We start from the raw sequence: 17,416 nt of genomic DNA, 5'->3' as shown, positions 1-17,416 counted from the left end.
AGTCCAATTGAGACTTTGGTTTTGTTTGACTTGAGTTAATGAAAAGAAGAGAGAGCTTTCCTCTCTCTTAATGTGCGATTCCAAGCCCAACTTTTTCCTCCATTGTTGATCTTTGTGTGATTGTTCTAAGATCGACAAGAAGGCAGATTTGATTTCTCACCTTCCTTTCACATCATTTTGGTATCAATCCTAAGTCAGCTGCATTCGTAACGATCTAAATCAGCACCATGGATGATCTTAGAGTTTACAAAAGACGAAGCACTAAAGTGGAACAATTCTGAGAACAACAACTAGACAATATGACAGAGATGGTTGCTTCATTGCTGCGTGAGCAACATCAGCAAAAGCATGGTCAAAACAATAAGGGATCTATGGGGTTGGATCTAAATCATGAGGGTTTCTGTGGAGAATGACAAGAATTAGAACCCGAGTCTGTGTGGGACTGGGCTGATGATGTACCCGACCATCTCGTTGTATTAGGTGCGTGATGGCATCAACGGGAGCATGAAAGTCAACAAGACCAGGGAAGCTGGCCACCCCAACACCAATTTACCAATGGAGGGGTATAGACATAGAGGAACCATGTGGTCAATATTGTGATACATATAGATATGAGGAAAGAGAGTCCAATTCAAACATTAAAATGACTTCCCTCAATGTTATGGAACTCTATTTTAGACTGACCATGAAGACGCTTTATTCTCAACCGGTGGTGGGGGCGCTGGGGACTACAAAGGATTCCTTTCTCTCACCAATAGCAGTGGTGACCCTTCCTACTTCCAATCGAAGGATTTCAGCCCACAGATGCACACTACTAGACTTGGTTCTGTTCAAATAAGCAGCGACTTGTTTGAAGATATTTTGATAGGACTTGTAACCCACAAGTCCAAATATCAAGCCACAATGTCAATGCGCAAGATTCGGGTTCTAGAAGACAGTGGGTTTAGCATAGAATTCCTATTAACTCATTTCATAACTTGAGGACATTCTCCAACTAGGTAAGGACGGTGCAAATCAAATTGGATTTTATTTTTATTTTATTCTTTTACAAAGATGTAGATAAAAGCTCTTTATATAGGCTATTGTTTAATTTGCGATTGCTAGCTCTACTGGACTAACATAGGTTTTAATTAGAGATGTTATGGGCAGGGATATTTACTCAATAATATTTCTATTTGTTTAGTATTAGCATGAGATATCTTAGGATTAGTTAGTTAAGCTTCCTTTCCAAGTAGGGTGTTATCTGGTGTCCTAGGAAGGCAGGTTGGTTGGGATTTGCATGGTGATCTAATAAAACAAGGAACGGAGAGGAAGTCAGCTGGGGAGGAAAATAGCTGCTAATTGTGGGACTAGAGAGAGACTATATGAGTTAAAGAGAAAGGGAGACTAGAAAAAGGGTGTGTGAGTTTAAGATATACGCGCCTAAATTGGTGGGAGGTGCATGAGAGAGAGAGTTGGAAGACATCTTTTGGATTTTTGTGATTTTTGTTTTTTAACAAATGCTTTCTATAAAAAAGAGGAGGGTGTCCCATGAGACTTTACTTTTCTTTGACTTGAGTTATTGAAAAGAAAAAACGAGAGAACTTCTTCTCTCAATTGATTGGGATCTAGAGCACAAATTGTTCATCCATTGTTGATCACTATGTGATTGTTCTAAGATCAAAAAATAGGGAGGATATAATTTCTCACCTTCCTTTTGCATCAAGAAGAATCTCAGCTAGTAAAATTGCAAGGAAAGAAATGCAATTAAGATGGATGTTATCAGAAACCAATAGAGACCGAGATAACTTACTATACGTCTGTGCAGATCTGTCAAGGTCAAGGTGGAACCTCCATCTAAAATTTCATTTACATTTACTCACGAAAACTATCACCAGCGTGTACAATCTAAAAACCCCCAAGTCATCAATGAAAATTACAATACCCCACTAAGAAGGTAGAAAGTGACCCTTCTCACCTTCCTTTCGCATCAAGAAGAATCTCAGGAAGTAAAATTGCAAGGAAAGAAATGCAATTAAGATGGATGTTATCAGAAACCATTAGAGACCGAGATAACTTACTATACCTCGGTGGAGATATGTCAAGGTCGAACCTCCATCTAAAATTGCATTTACATTTGCTGACGAAAACTATCATCAGCATGTACAATCTAAAAACCCCTAAGTCATCAATGAAAATGGCAATACCCCACTAAGAAGGTAGAAAGTGACCAATATTCCACCTCAACCAAAGAACCTAAACTAACCCTCCCACTCAAAAAAAATCAATTTACCACCAAATCATGATTCCTTTTACTACCTCTGCTAGGGCCTTGATATTCTATTCTATTGTTTGACAAGTAACAAATTATTAAAACAATTTGGAACGTACAAAACAGCAAAGAGGAAAGACAGATGTCAAGTTAATGTCTCAACATCTCCCTACAAAGAAACATCATCTCAACTTATATCCCTATTATCCTATGCATCCACTTCCACATTGGCTTCCCTCATCAGTTATCACATGGTAAAAACAATATAAATCTTTGCGCAGATATATTAAATATTTCCTCTAAAATGTTCAACAAGAGACAAGGTACAGTAGTCTTCCTCATGCCCAACTCATAATTCTAAGACAATCGGTCTCCATTATACATGGGCCCTGACCTCTCAAGGTATAGTAGTCTTCTTCATGCCCAACTCATAAATTTTAAGACAGTCGACCTCCATTATACATGGGTCTTGAGACTCCATACTTGTTCATTCAAAACTCTCTGTGAAACCAAGCACCTTATCCATATTGATAAGGCCCTTTAACCCAAGAAAACCAAAGCTTCTCTGACTCTTAAGAAGTAAGACAATTAGCAACCTGTAAACAACTCCCAGACCTGATATGAGAAAGGAATGAGAAAAGACACATCTATGCACTATGATGGCTACAAAGGTAACACCTAGAAATCCTTATATGTGTTAATGAATGACCATAAACACCATGCAACGTACTACCAGCTAAGGGACGAGGACCATCTTAGAGGGAACGACACCTAGTCTATGCACATCCCACCAAAGTAACATACAAGATAAAGTTTACATTACAAGAGTAATCAAAATTGTATCATACAGAATTCAAATGCATTGACTAGTAATTTAAAGAACAATGCCAGGTAGGAATTGGAGAGAAGGATCACAAGGACTAAGAATGGAAAGCCCTTTTTTTTGTCGCTCTATGGGAAGGATGCGTGCGTTGTTGTGCTTGTGTGTGTATGCAGGGTGATCTGGGATCCCATTCTATTTCATGCAAAGACTAAACCCCGACTTTAGGTCACAAAATTGCACAAAAAATTTCAAGCAAAACCCTTCCTTATAGAAATGAATTTTCTTAATTTAGCAAGACAGCTGGAAAAGACTGGAGTAATTTGGTGATAACTAGATTTGCGTAAACAGAAAAGTTTGCTATGTGCCATTGAATTTGAAAAACAATTGGATTTGTTATGTCCAAAGTGAGAAATACAATGAATGAGAATTTGCAGGAGAATAGTATAGATTGTTCTAATTGCAGCCAGATAATTAAAAAAGGTGCCATCTATTCCACAAAGACTAGATGGGATATTAAGAGGACTCTTCAGTTTGTTCTCGAACTCCAAGGTCAGTGATGTAAATTCTGTTCAAAGCAAGCCTATAATACAGGAACAGGACAACTATAGTTAGCATGTCCAGAGAAGAACGGAATAGCAAGAGAAGATTTGGGTTTCAGATTTTCATCTCACTCTAAATATTAGTTACATTTTCTAAATTTGGGCATGTTTAGCTCATTTCAGTGAATTAACGCTAACAAAACACAGAATAAACAAAGGGGATTCAGCCCTAATGACTCAGTCTATCATCCTGAACCGCTGATTCAGATAAAAGACTTAGGTACCATAAGACTAGTCCTAACCGCCATAATGTCCATTCCATAAATCTTAAATTCAAATTGCCAAAATAATAAATTCCAAAAAATGTATATAGGCCAAACAAATATTTGTAACAACCAAACTATATAACAAGATACACACACATTATGTACTTATGTGAATATTCATGCACGTGTGCACACACATGCATACGAAAATCTAGACTGAAGATATTGTAGACCACCTCAGTAGGGTGCAATGGCATTATGTCCCTCACTTATCCAAAGAGAGAAAAAATCCTGAGAATCCAACCAAGTTTCATGAAAGGCAGTTATTCTCTAATCAAGAAAGGCAGTTATTCTCTAATCAACAATAAAGTATTGGGCCTAACTCCATGAAAGATCGGGAAGCAAGTGCCTAAAGTATGACTGTATACCTAACCATCTCACAAAATGCCAGTGTTCAAAACATCCAAAAATACTCTTCTTCCAAACATCCCAAATGCTCTACTTCTAAGTTCCCTGACACTCTCTTTTTGTTTCAGGGGAGCTTAGAAGAAGAGTCATTGGGATGTTTAGAGCCTCACCGCACCATCTCTAGTACCTGCCAAGTGAACACCTAAATTTCACAGTGTTCACGGCCACCTAAGAACAGCCTGGGCGAGCAGACACAAAATTTTAATTCAATCACCCTGCCTATAGGCAGCCTTGGCAGCCAGTTTTGATAACACTTGGTTGTGTGAACATAAAAGGAAGCATGTAAATGTGTGTGTGAGAATCTGCTAGGTAAAGGTTTCCTAGTCTGAGCAAATTCAACTTATACCTGTGATTGATGAGGGGATCTACTCAAAACTAAGGTGAAACAGTAGGAGACAGGTCACTAACATTATCTACTGCATGTGCTCCAAGTCTTACTGAAGAGTACTCCACCCCCAAGCTGGCTTTTAGTAACAGACAAAAACACCTCCCTAGACAGTTCCTAACCAAACTTTATAATCCTGTTGATCCAGCTAAGAAGTGATCACTCTCTTATTCCATATCCTCTGAATGATTATCAAAGACAAGACCATGAAACATATTCTACAAGGGCCATTGTTTCCTCCCAACACCAAACTAACAAAAGACTCAAAGGATTGACGGCCTAATTGGCTGTCATGGTGGTGTGTGGTTCAGGGGCGTTAAGGTCTTGGCTTCGATTCCCTGCTTTGGCGCCCTGGACGCACTCCCCCTCTCTCTCTCTATCTTCTAAACAAAAGACTCAAGGAAAAGCACTCGACATTAAAAAAACTAAAAATGCCTCCATAGACGCCCCACGCATATGTGACATTTAGGAGTTTCTATAAATTCCTCACTACCCAATGCACATCCCACAAATATTCATGAGGCAAAAAAACAGAGTTTTAATGACCAACCATAGGAATCGTTTTCTCAACCAAAAGGAAGTTCTCTTCTTTTTTCACCAAGTAAAAGAAATTTGGCACTAAAGGAAATGAATGTCACATCTTTTGCTTCAAAATTTCTCCTCTCAATCATCATTTGGATACCAATTTTACTAGAAGAATCCAAGAGGCTCACCACATTACGAACACAACAATTTTAAGAACTCCATAAGCCCTGTTCTGTTCTATCACTTCCTTAAAAGACCCCTTTGAGGGATCGGGATAGATTTGTGGTGCCCGGGAGATATCCTGCCTCTTCCATTCAAAAGGCATTTACATATTTTTTTGTCCTTGCTCTCAACATTAATGGAAATCTCCTTGGTGGAAAAGTGCATCTGCTACTCATCACCCCTAGTCACCACATTACCCATTCCAAACCACACACAAGACTCTTCTAAACAACCACTACCATAAGCCTAAAGCCCATGCTTTGGAGCACTCTCACATTTCGATCATACCTCACGTCCCTCTCTCTCACAAACCACGAGTTTTAACTTCCCTCAAACCAATCTCCCAACTTACCATGCAGTATGCAACAAGATAATAACCTTTAACCTCATTAATGCATCTTAAACTGCCTATATCCCCAAACCTCCTCCCTGCCTTGGTCAACCCAAGAACAAGCCCCCTCCCCCCAGCAAAGAAACTGGCATACAAAGCTTCTCAAGCATCTCTCTCATTGAAACCAGAACACGCCAGCAACCAGAACACGCCAGCGGGGCGTAGAGTCAATTTGAAGGTTACCCATCATGAGCACCAATCTCCACCACAATGATAATGTGTTCCTTCCAAAAGGTATGTCTTCTTCCCAAACGTTGAAGAAAAGGAACCCAGCATTCCCAAGGACACATCCTACACAAGATGATAACCACGAATTGCATTCATGCACATTGTATATGTATATGTGCCACTCAAACAGAGAATGGGTGCATGGGCACTGTGAGCACATCTGTATTTAAGTCCATATCCCAGAACATAGCAGAACTCACTGTGAACATGGAACAAGCTAAAGTCAATTAGCCTTAAAGCATCTCTCCAAACCACATAGAGACCTTATATAACTCCAGGGAATACCATGACGCACCTATGTAAACACAAGGGATAGGCACAAATCTAATCTAGGATTATGTGAATTGGTGAAAATGAGCTTCAAACAAAACCAAGACATTTTCTTCACCAGAAAAGAAAAGGACAAAGAACCAACAGGCTGCCTACGGAGGACCAATAGTATCGCCTATTAGTTCCAGGAATCTTGTACCTAGGTGGTCTTCCAAACCAACAGGCCGCCTATACAGAACCAATAATATCATCTATTAGTTCCAGGAATCTTGTGCCTAGGTGGTTTTCTCAATTCCAAAACTTGGGCCATTCCTAATAGAAAAATTGCATCTTCCCCTCTTTCCAGTAACATTAACCAACCACGTCACTGCCACCAACATCTCAAGACATGACTAAAAATATCATGCTGACCTATAGGCAATATACGAAGGAACAAAGAATGTCTTCAGCCCCATCACAAGATAATGCAACTCTTGCGACAAAACCACCTACTTGTAGCTTTTACAGCTTAAAAATCATTAATCAAAAAGAAATTCTTTTAACAGAATAGAAGGAATTTGTCATCATCACTTTTAACATTTCACCCATTTGTCGAACCACACTTAAAATATCATCCATCTAACTCATGATTATGCGTCCTTTCATAGGCTTTTTGAAATTAAATCAAAAGAAATGAGTGAGATATTAACTAGTTCATCTTTTGAGTGTTTTTCTTGGACAAATTTCCCAAAAAAGAATCTCGCAGTTATTACAAAACACTTAATGAACAACTTAACCATCACTGAAACAAAAGGGATTGTCTACAAAGAGCCCATTGATCTTTTGTATATGGCGGTCACAATCATTCTTGTCCCTTAAAATTCCAAATTGGGTGGTTGTAAGAGTGTCATTGAATACACAAAGTTCAAAAAAAAAAATTCGGACTTCATGACTCACCCCAAGCCATCCAATTTAACATCTGACCTCCATGTACAAAAGATAAATGGTCTCTTTGTAGACAATCCCAAAACACAAGGACTACAAAACTTTATAATAAACATCTATGCTCCATGAAAAGCTGTAGATTGAGCAAATGTCAAATTATCTTTCTAGACAACGATCCAATGACCAAGTTGAACCCTAAGGGGCAAATAAAGATTTAGCCATCCAACATTAGACATCACCAGACAAAGAAATGGTCATAGAAATATGGATGAACACAGCTATCAGCTTAAATAATTGATCCCAAATCAGTAGTTAAATTGTTGAAGAAAGCATAAAGAAAGTCATTTGTCATTTTCAATAAGTTCCCACTAGTTTCAGAAAAACAGATAACAAAACATATTATCGCGTTCAAAACAGAATTAAAAATCATTTTGTTGCAAATATCTAATCCTTCGAATATATAGAAAAGCTATGATAACAACCACACCATGAGAACTGTCTCACCAAAGCGGAATCACATTATTGAGATCATGGTTAATGGGTAGACTAGATCAAATTTGATCATTTATTTCAAATAACTGCTTTGTGGAACATATTGCAACAGCCATTATTTGTCATTTCCATTTCAACAGATTGAGCACCAGAAAGGGTACAATAATAAACATAATAAAAAACCATTCTGAGAAGATCAAATCATATGCATAATTACTATGCCCTCAAATAACTGATTCACAGCTTCTTTAGAAAGCAGATTTGATTAAGTCAGGAATAGAATTAGAATAGCTTGTCTCAAATTGCAATAACATTCATTATTTATTTTTTACATTTCAAGAGATGATGCCTGGCACCTGTCCAACTAATGGAAAGGAAACAAACATGCACAATAAACTATTCAAAACTCATCCTCAGCATTTATTCGTACCTTAATTTATGATTGCAAAAGAGGGGAGAAAGTTTATAAAACCAGTTATTAATCGTTTAGACGCAAGTCTACATTTCATGGAACAATTCATTCATCTTCCACAACTCCAACACAAAAATACAAGCAAGAACGTTCACAATAAAAGAATAGACAAAAATTCGGAACTCATGGGTTCATGAACCCATGCCTTTCTTTTTCTTTTTCTTTTCCCTTTTTTTTTTAATCGCTCATGCACCTATCTTTTCATGCATCTAACAGGTGATTTTGCCTCACATAGATCTGAAAGTTAACAAACCACGAAGCAAAAGCATAGAGAACAGTCTCACTGACATTTTCCAGATTTTATGATTTCGAACTCTAAAGCACACAACCATGAATTAAACACAAGACCAACCAACACCATATGAGAAAGAGACGTGCTTTGCGACGGGGAAGAATTCAGGAAAGAAAAGAGTTAAGTTACAAGACAGAACCAAAGTAGCATCCAACAACACGATCACCAAATTCAATATCAAAAAGAACAAGAAAAGAAATGAAAGAAAAGCATTATCCATTGCAATAACAAGTGCATGGGTTCAGAAGTGTCAATTACAAAGGGTGGATGTCAAACCAAATGATATTAAAGATTTAACAGTGTTATTCTACAATAACAGGAACATCCTTCTTAAATAGCAAGTGGATGGCCTCAAAATACTTTACAGACCATAAGACACAGTACATAGCCACTAAATCCCCTTTGGGGATTGAGCGGGCAATCATTTGAGCCTGATCACAATTCACAACATTTTCAAAGAGTCTCAGCATCAATTCAGCCTAAACATAGTAACTAATGATGTGAATGCAATGAATTTCCATGATGTCCAAGCTGGTCATCTTCCTAGAATTGTGCCACCCAGAAATCATTGCCCAGGCCAATTCCAAAAAATAGGTAGCATGCTGCAATAGTGACTCTAAGGGGTAGCGCTTGAATTACAACCTGCATCCAAACTTCTGTCAACCCAAAAAATTCAGATCAAAATATGAAGGAACAATTAGTATCAGGAGTTCAAGAACTCAATCGATAAGCATTTACAATGACCCAGCTCCCAAGCAAATAAAGGAAACCTAGGAACTTGCCAGGTGCTCCAGTGTCAAGCAATAGAGAGTGCCCATTTATATGACATGACAAACAAATAACAGGACCCAACATGATACAGGCAGCCAATTCGCGGCACCAGATTGCTTGTTTACTATGTTTTCTTGAATGGCTGGACAAGTTACTAATGATTCATGCAAATCGAGAATACACGGACCACCCATCTGACTATTTTCTTCATTAGACTATAATAAAGATTATAGAAATAAAGAGTTGTAGTTGATAGGAATTACACATACAAGAGTACAGGAACACAGAAGAGGTCCTCAAAGCCATGTTTGGACAGCCACTATCATGTGATCCACAATATGGCTTTTGCAGTTGCACAGAGCACAGAAAATGTGATTTGGAAAGGTATGTTTGGATAGCTGCAAGGCTATCAAACCTACCCATAAAGCTCCTACTTTGTTGTGTGCGCTCGCTATGAGGCAGAAGCTTGACCAAGCCAATGGAGTGAGCACTCTGCCAACAACATTTTGACAGGCAAAATGCCCGATTTTGTTAGGTACTTTGTAATATTTTCTTGCTCTACATTATTTTCTTTTTTCTTTTCTTTCTTTTGCTAAAAGTTCTTCATCGCATTTAAAGATGGGATAGACAAAACCTGCCCGAGGGAATTATTGAACTTCTAAAACTGTCTAAGGACATCATCGAACTTCTTTTTTTTGAGAGAAGCTAACCTTAGTTTAAACAGGCTTCTGAAATCTCAACTTAGGAAATAATTTTCACAGGCGACACATAATTGCACCTTAAACCTGGAAGTTATTTTCGTCAATGTGAACACAACGCTTTGCATAACCAATCTAAACGCCAACCCATGGGAGCTAACCAAACACAACTACTACATATTTTCTGCATGCTACACGCATTATGAAACTTGTTGACATAATGCAGTAAAAAAAAATGATCACAAGACAACTCGATACCCATGCAGCATCAATATCAACATCAAACAGGGCAAGAAAAATAAACAACAGTTTGATGACCGGAGGAAGTTTTTACATAGATACTTGATGAACAACTTGTAGGACACAAAGGAACACAAAAGAAGATCGGAATTTACAAAATGAAACAGATAATGAAACATGCTTTTGGGAGACATACTTGTCATAAATATTCAGAATTTCATAAGATTTTGATTTGTTTCAATGTCGGCCATCTACTACTAATTAAGGGTTGTTTCAAAGTGACAAGTTCAATTTCAACATTCCAAGTTTCAAGACTGAGTTGGAGAAAGATAAAAAGGCTTACACCTGGTTCAACTCGAGTGGAAATTTTTGGGAGGTGAAGGCTTTGCCATTAGTTTTGGAACTTGTGATGTGTGGAGCTTCATGCTCGGGACTTCTAATAGAAAAGGAGAATTCGCTTCACAGGACAAGACGGGACAGCAGGGCAGGCCCCAGCCCACAATGTCTCAGATATAATAGAGGGCATTCAGAGATTGCAATCCATGTGATATCATCCCAGCATCCAGAGGATTTTTTTTTTTTTTTGACGGGGATGGGGGGGGAGGGGTTCAGTGGAAATTTTGATAATAAGACGGGACCACGACTTATACAGCGACTTGGCTAGCTGGCTCTCTTCCCTTTTCTTACTTAAACCGCTTACTGAAAAGTATGATTGAACCACTCACCTACAAGCAACTCGCTCTAGCCATAACAGCAAGAGGAGTTTGTGTTTTTTTCTCCCCTTTTTGCTACGTGAACTTTATAATAGTTCTTGATAACGTGAAGTTATCCCAATACTTGTCCTTCGTATGATTTCTCATGCAACGAGATGTTAATATTTAAAAAATACATTAGTCTTTATATAAACCCTGAAATAGTATCAACAAAAACTTTTACCGCAATGACATAGAAGCAAACCGGAAGCACCAGAAGTATACAAACTAAATAGTGAATAAAAAATTTAAAAAATAATGGATAAACAAAAACACCCATTAGCAAAAGGTAAAGAATTGATACAACAAGATTTTAGAGAACTGCTCACCAATTGATGAGAACTATGATCAATGAAGTAGGGAGCTTCTGAACATTAGACGATTGCAGCAGATCCAACAGCAGACCAAGACTGTTGTTCGCAACCTGAGTCAGCATAGCAAGATCAAGAATCGGATGGCCTCTAACTACCCATGACATATTAAAATCTCTCACTCTTCCTGCCAAGAGCAAATTATATGATCACTACAGCTGGGATCAACATCATATTACAACCATTGCAATGCAAAAAGAAACAGTAGAAAATGCATGGTATTAACATTTAATCATGAGACTTCCACATCTAAAATAATATACCATCATTAGGACTTTTCTACCTTCTTTAAGTTCAAGTGGAGAAGGGGCCTGACAATCATTTGCTTCAGGTGTGAAAAGCAAAATAAGAGTTTCGAGAAACTTCACTGCAAGCAACTTTGTTGCAACCGTACAAGGCTACAACATACATACCAAGAATATACACAGTCAGTAAGCAACAAAAACAATAACCACCATGGCAATATTTAGAACGAACAAAGACAGTGTACCCCCAAAGCGGTGTCACAAACAGCATCTTTAAACTTCATCATCCACAACCACAGCTCTTCAAGCCATCTCTCCACTTTACCAAATTTGAGGAACTATAAATCTCAAAATAAAACAAAACCACCATGTTAAAGAAATGCCACAACTATTATAAAATCGGTAGCTACCACTAACAGAGGTTTAAAAGTCATCATCACCATCAAAGCCTTTCCCCAACTATTTGGGGTAAGCTAGAGGTTTAAAGTGATTAATAAAATTATTCAAGCGTTAAGTGAACAGCTAAAATGCATTGGCATTACAAAAACGGCTAACAGAATAAGTTGGCATTACAGAAAACAAACTTGAGGGAGTAAATAAAACTTAAAAAATAGGAAACTAAGATTGCATCAACCATTCGAACAATCTCAAAAGATGTCCCAACCAAAGGTCAAGCACCCAGAATAGCAAATATTACACATCACAAAGATAAAGCAGCCCGAGAACTAAAGAGCAGATCACCAGGCTACCACACTGTAAACAGCAAGGTATACAAGACAATCACAATCAGTTCTTTTTTAACCAACTAACAGATGACACAAGCAGGAGATCCCTGGATAGTCATTGGATTAAGTTACAGAAAGAACTGAAAAACAACTCGCCCATATCTCCTCGAAGCAAACCATCTCATCCAGGACTATACTCAGAACAAACAAATATTCATAACACATCCAACAGCAGGCACAAAAAAGAGCGTTCCTAATCTTAGGGCTCTTACCTGGGACAAATATCTGATCAGGTCCCAAATCTCCTTTCCATAACTATCAAAATTCCTACATTGCCTTTGCCTCCCACTCACACTTAAGCAAGTTTGTTGACTTGTGCAAGATATTAAATATACTTAGAAAAAATTGTCATGGATGTAAGGACCAATATTAATCATTATCCTCATATACATGAACTTCTAGGGCACTAAAATCATGATTCATTGTTGAATCGACTAAGCATCCCTAATTTAGTGAATCCTTATGAGTTATTGCGCTCTTCTGTGCAAAAGCATGAAAGAAACAGTGAACTCGTCCAGTGAAGTCACTGTCAACCTACAGGGCATGTGAAAATGACATGCATTCAATTAAAAGTTGAACCCAGTATGCCAATTGGCAGGCAGAGCACCGCTGAAGGTAATATATGTGGGTGTACGACAGCATCCTTGAAGGGCAAACTAAGGGCAGTTTTTTATATAAATGCATATAACACCCCAAGTTTGAGGCTTTGCACGTGTTGTTTGTTTACACATTATATCCCCTTCTTGACAGTGAACAACTCCGTGTGTATTGCCTCTTGAGAACTTGGCTTCATCTATGGAAGTGAATCAAATAAAAGTTATGGGTGCAACTTTGTCTGTTTCTTGCCTTTTTCGTTAGTCCTCCAAGATACTTCAGCAACAAGTGCACCTTGAGTAGCAAATCCACAGAATGACAAGTTTTAGATTCTAGAAAGTGACACCATAAACATTCTGAAATGGGTAATGGGAACTTTAGCATCCATCTAAATTGCGAGAGGTCTTCAAGGAAATGCAAGGTTTGCTATATTAACGCATTATAGAACACTTCCATACATCCCTAAGGATAGCAGTTGGCTGGCATCAGGTGGCAAGTATAGGGGCAAATAAAGAACGGAGCTGATCTGTGGATTTGGCTCAGCTTTTTCCTTTTTTTTTACTATGTTTGCTTCTAGACTTTTAGTACGTAAGTGCATCTCTGGGTACATATGAATCATCACTGCATGTTCCTAGCTCATCATTAGCAAGTTTCTATATTACACTTCAAATAGTTTCGATCATTATCTTAGAGAAAATGATGATGAAAAAATGACTTGCTATTTTAATCTTTTTTTTTTTTTGCCTTTTTTTTCCCAATGTTGTAAGGAGGAAACCACTACATTGTTGCTTCAAGGAGAAGCAGACAATCTCAGACGTAGACTGTACGGTTGAAAAGGATAGGAAAAAAGGGGGAAAAAAAATCAAACTGGGAAATTTGGGGCCTCGGGCCTATAAAGAGATCCTGCCTCCTATTTACAGCAGGTGCTAGTGGGTTCACTGTGTCATTGGCCATTCTAGAAACCTGCTGAAAGATCATTGTCTTATCACGGCATTGCTCCATTATGCACAAAAATCAATATGAGAAATACATTGTCACTATGAGAAGCACTGTCAAATAATAACTTGAGATTAAATTGCAGTAAGCTGGGACTTTGTGTTAATATAAAGTTCAGAGTTTCATATACATGCGCGTAGGATTTCATTCTCATGACAAAATTCACCATCAATTCCATGCTAGATTAAACATGACAAAAATTGAAAAATTCAGAATTTCTGCCAGGTTATTCGTGGTATGTGCTAGAGGATAACTGGCTTATCATGGCATGGCTCCATTATGTAAAGAAATCAATATAGAAAAAACATAGTCACTATAAGAAGTGCAGCCAAAATAACAACTTGAGACTAAATTCTTGTAAGTTGAGATTTCATGGGCAATAGAAAGTCTCATATGCAAGCATTAGGAATTCATTCTCTTTAGATTATCCACAGATGATTCCATAACAAGTGCAGAATTTGAAAATTCAGTATTCCTGCCAGGTTACACCAAGCAAATGATAAAAAGTTTCTCTTTTGATATTGTTTTCAGACACAAACCGCCTTATAGATAAACTCAGGACAATTCTGGATGTCTAAAGGACAATAATTAGAAATTGGACTAGATAAATATATCTTTTTAATATTTAATTTAGTTTAACATTGGACACTAAAAGCAGTTATGATGGAAGAGAGTACCTGCAGCGCAATATCTTCCAACGAGTTCCGAAATAATTTTGAGCCACTAACTATTGTCTGTTTAACAACATCAGGAGAGTTGTCTTTCAAAAATGCCACCAAGACAGGTACCAACATGCAGATTCTTTCCCCCACCATCAAACCAAGATCCCCAATTAGTCTGCAATCAACAAAGATAACAATGCTTAAAGTACTAAAAAACATTGCATGGTGGAAGGAAATCATCAACCCAATTTTTTCGAATATAATCCAAGAAAGGGACTCAAAAATAAGAATGTCGGCTAAGCTGCTCCACCTCCAAGCAAAGGAAGCAAATCAGAATGTTGGCTGCTTAGCTCACACCAACATAGTCAGCAGATGAAGGCAATTGAAAGCTCACCGGCCAAAAGCATAGTCTCAATACATAATTTTTTTGCTATATTGTCTAATATTGTATTTCTTTTATCCCTTTTTTCCTTCCATTCTTTTACCATGTACCTCTCCCTCTTCTCTTACTACTTCTATTTGTCTGAGCTCCCAACTTGTGGGAGTGCCGCCTTTCGTTTATAGCCAAATGTATTTCTTCTATTTATTTACAAAGTTAACCTTTCTCACAAAAAAAATATTGTGCCCTCATAAGAATTCTCACATCCTTGAACTCCAAATGCCATTTCCACAACTTATAACAATTCAAAGAAATGTAATTTTAAGTTCACAACATTACTTCTGCATTAGGAAATGGTATTTTTACTAATTCAAATAAAAAATGGCATATTTATGGAAAAGGACTATAACCACGAGCTTAAAGCCTCTTACTTGTATATAAGGACCAATGGAAACAATAAGCTTGACATATGCTTTAAGACACCATTTAATTGGTATACACATGAAAGAGACATCATAAACCGTGCCCCTTCCATGACAGAATTGTCGAACCAGGGGTGATTATAAATAATAGAACATCCCCCAAGCCAAATTTCATATATTATGAATGCTGTGATTCATAATTGGGAATAGACTATGATGATGATGATGATGATGAATGCTGTCATTCACATGTCAATAGCGCATGCATTCGCATTCCACAACATGCAATTTGAAACCTAAAATAAGCAAAACAACCCATGTAATTTTTTAAAAAATCCAAAATCTCAGAGTGGCAGTCCCCTTATCCAAGGAAAATAGTAATAACTCGAAGGATTAAATATTGAATGGTCTCTGTAGGTCGTTCTAAACTTAAAGTCCAAGTGTTTTTTTTTTTTTTGATGATGTTAACTGAAAGTCCAAGTATTAATTGGTTATAACTATCTTTCCTCCAAATCAGCTGCAATAGGGCATAATCATCATTAAATAAATAACAATACGAGTTAAAAAACGAAATAAGGAGAAAGGAATAAAATCACAGTCAGGGTGGGTTCAGGTTTTCAACTCACTCAGCTAGGGTTTTGCGAACCAACGAATCAGGAGAGTCTTGAAGGTCCGCAACATAAGGAATCAGCTCTGCAGCAACAGTGGGATCGCTAGAGATCAGAATATCCCTAGCTTGTCTTAGAGATGAAAGCTTCACAGCCAAATCATTGTGGTTCTTAGCAGCCACGAGAAGAGAAATCGCCTGACTTCTAGGGTTTGTTGCGGCCATTATGCTAACTATTAGACAGAAAAAAGTTGCAGAATAATTCTCTGTGGTGAACAGTACTTGAAAAACGCGACCTAAGGTTCCTCTCTCTCTCTCGCGTTCTATAATTTCTGGTGTCCTGTTATTGGAAAACGCGACCTAATCTCTCTCTCTCTCTCTCTCTCTCTCTCTCTGAATCGTGAGGTCTCTCTCCCTCTCTCTCTCACACTCCGATAAATAATGACCGAGGAAAGGAGAGGGAAAGAGGGAAAAGAGTGCGAGTTGGGGAGGGAGAAGGGGCTTTGTGCATACAGGGATGGTCTCAAAGAATCTGCCGCATTTTTGTTTTTAAATGAACTCATTGAATTTTGGACTCTTTTCATTGGGTAAATATGTGAATTTTAGACTCCATTACTGGGAAACTGCAAAGTCTTAAGTCTATACCACATTAACCCACTTATTATCACATATTTTTGGGTTTTTAATGAAAAAAAATGTTACTATGAACCCTCTCATACCTATGTGATTAGGACTCCAAATGATTACCATTAAAATTAATACAGATTTCTAAAAAAGTTATCATATGGTGTGAAACTTGACTTTTCTAGAGATCCATGCCAAATTTGATGGTGATCATTTGGGGTCCTATTCACATGGGTATGAGAGGGTCTCGTAGGATCATTACTTTTTAATGAAACCTACACAGTAGTTCAGGGACTGTCTACACATATATCATTTATCTTTTATAAACGGAAATCACAATCATTTTTATCCCTTAAATTTCAAAATAGGTGGTTATAAGAGTGCCAATGAATAAATACAAAGTTCTAAAAATAATAATTTCTCAAACTTCATGACTCACCCTAAGCTATCCAATTTAACATCTAATGAGTGAGAATGATTGGACTCCATGTACAAAAAATAAAAGGTGGGCTCTTCGTAGACAAGGGTAATTATTTCTAAGGGCTATCATTTGCAGTAGTGTGAAAAAACGACAATCATCAATCAAGGGAAGACCTATAATCCTTGTTTGAGAACTAAAAAAACCGGAGAAAACAAGTTTTTTTCTCAGTGTTTTCCCTGTTTGAGAATAGGGAAATCCATGAAAACAAGGAGCTCTGCATTTTTTTGTGTTTGCACGTTAT

The 17,416-nt window shown here is 37.6% G+C and overlaps 1 protein-coding gene across 7 annotated transcripts in view; it reads right to left on the bottom strand.

The window, feature by feature from the left end:
- LOC18442422 (symplekin) overlaps nucleotides 1-16,341 on the bottom strand; it is a 78,249-nt gene extending 61,908 nt beyond the window's left edge. For 6 of the 7 annotated variants that reach the window (XR_016046928.1, XM_011628135.3, XM_088854986.1 and 3 more), the window contains exons 1-5: nucleotides 16,090-16,341; nucleotides 14,678-14,837; nucleotides 11,871-11,963; nucleotides 11,664-11,778; nucleotides 11,339-11,507 (exon numbers count right to left, since the gene is read on the bottom strand). Coding sequence is in view for 5 of the 7 variants with exons in the window: in XM_011628135.3 (XP_011626437.1) it covers nucleotides 11,339-11,507; nucleotides 11,664-11,778; nucleotides 11,871-11,963; nucleotides 14,678-14,837; nucleotides 16,090-16,295 (743 nt within the window). In the remaining 2 variants the exon portion in view is untranslated. The remainder of the gene's footprint in view (nucleotides 1-11,338; nucleotides 11,508-11,663; nucleotides 11,779-11,870; nucleotides 11,964-14,677; nucleotides 14,838-16,089) is intronic. The other variant, XM_020672532.2, reaches the window with a different exon arrangement.
- Between the last annotated feature and the right edge of the window lie 1,075 nt (nucleotides 16,342-17,416).

The sequence above is a fragment of the Amborella trichopoda genome, chromosome 13 (genome assembly GCF_054954075.1).
Source record: "Amborella trichopoda isolate Santa Cruz 75 chromosome 13, AtrichopodaSantaCruz75HAP2 v2.0, whole genome shotgun sequence".
Lineage (NCBI taxonomy): Eukaryota > Viridiplantae > Streptophyta > Magnoliopsida > Amborellales > Amborellaceae > Amborella > Amborella trichopoda.
Note: the sequence above shows the minus strand (reverse complement) of the source record. Positions and strands in the feature narration are given on the sequence as shown.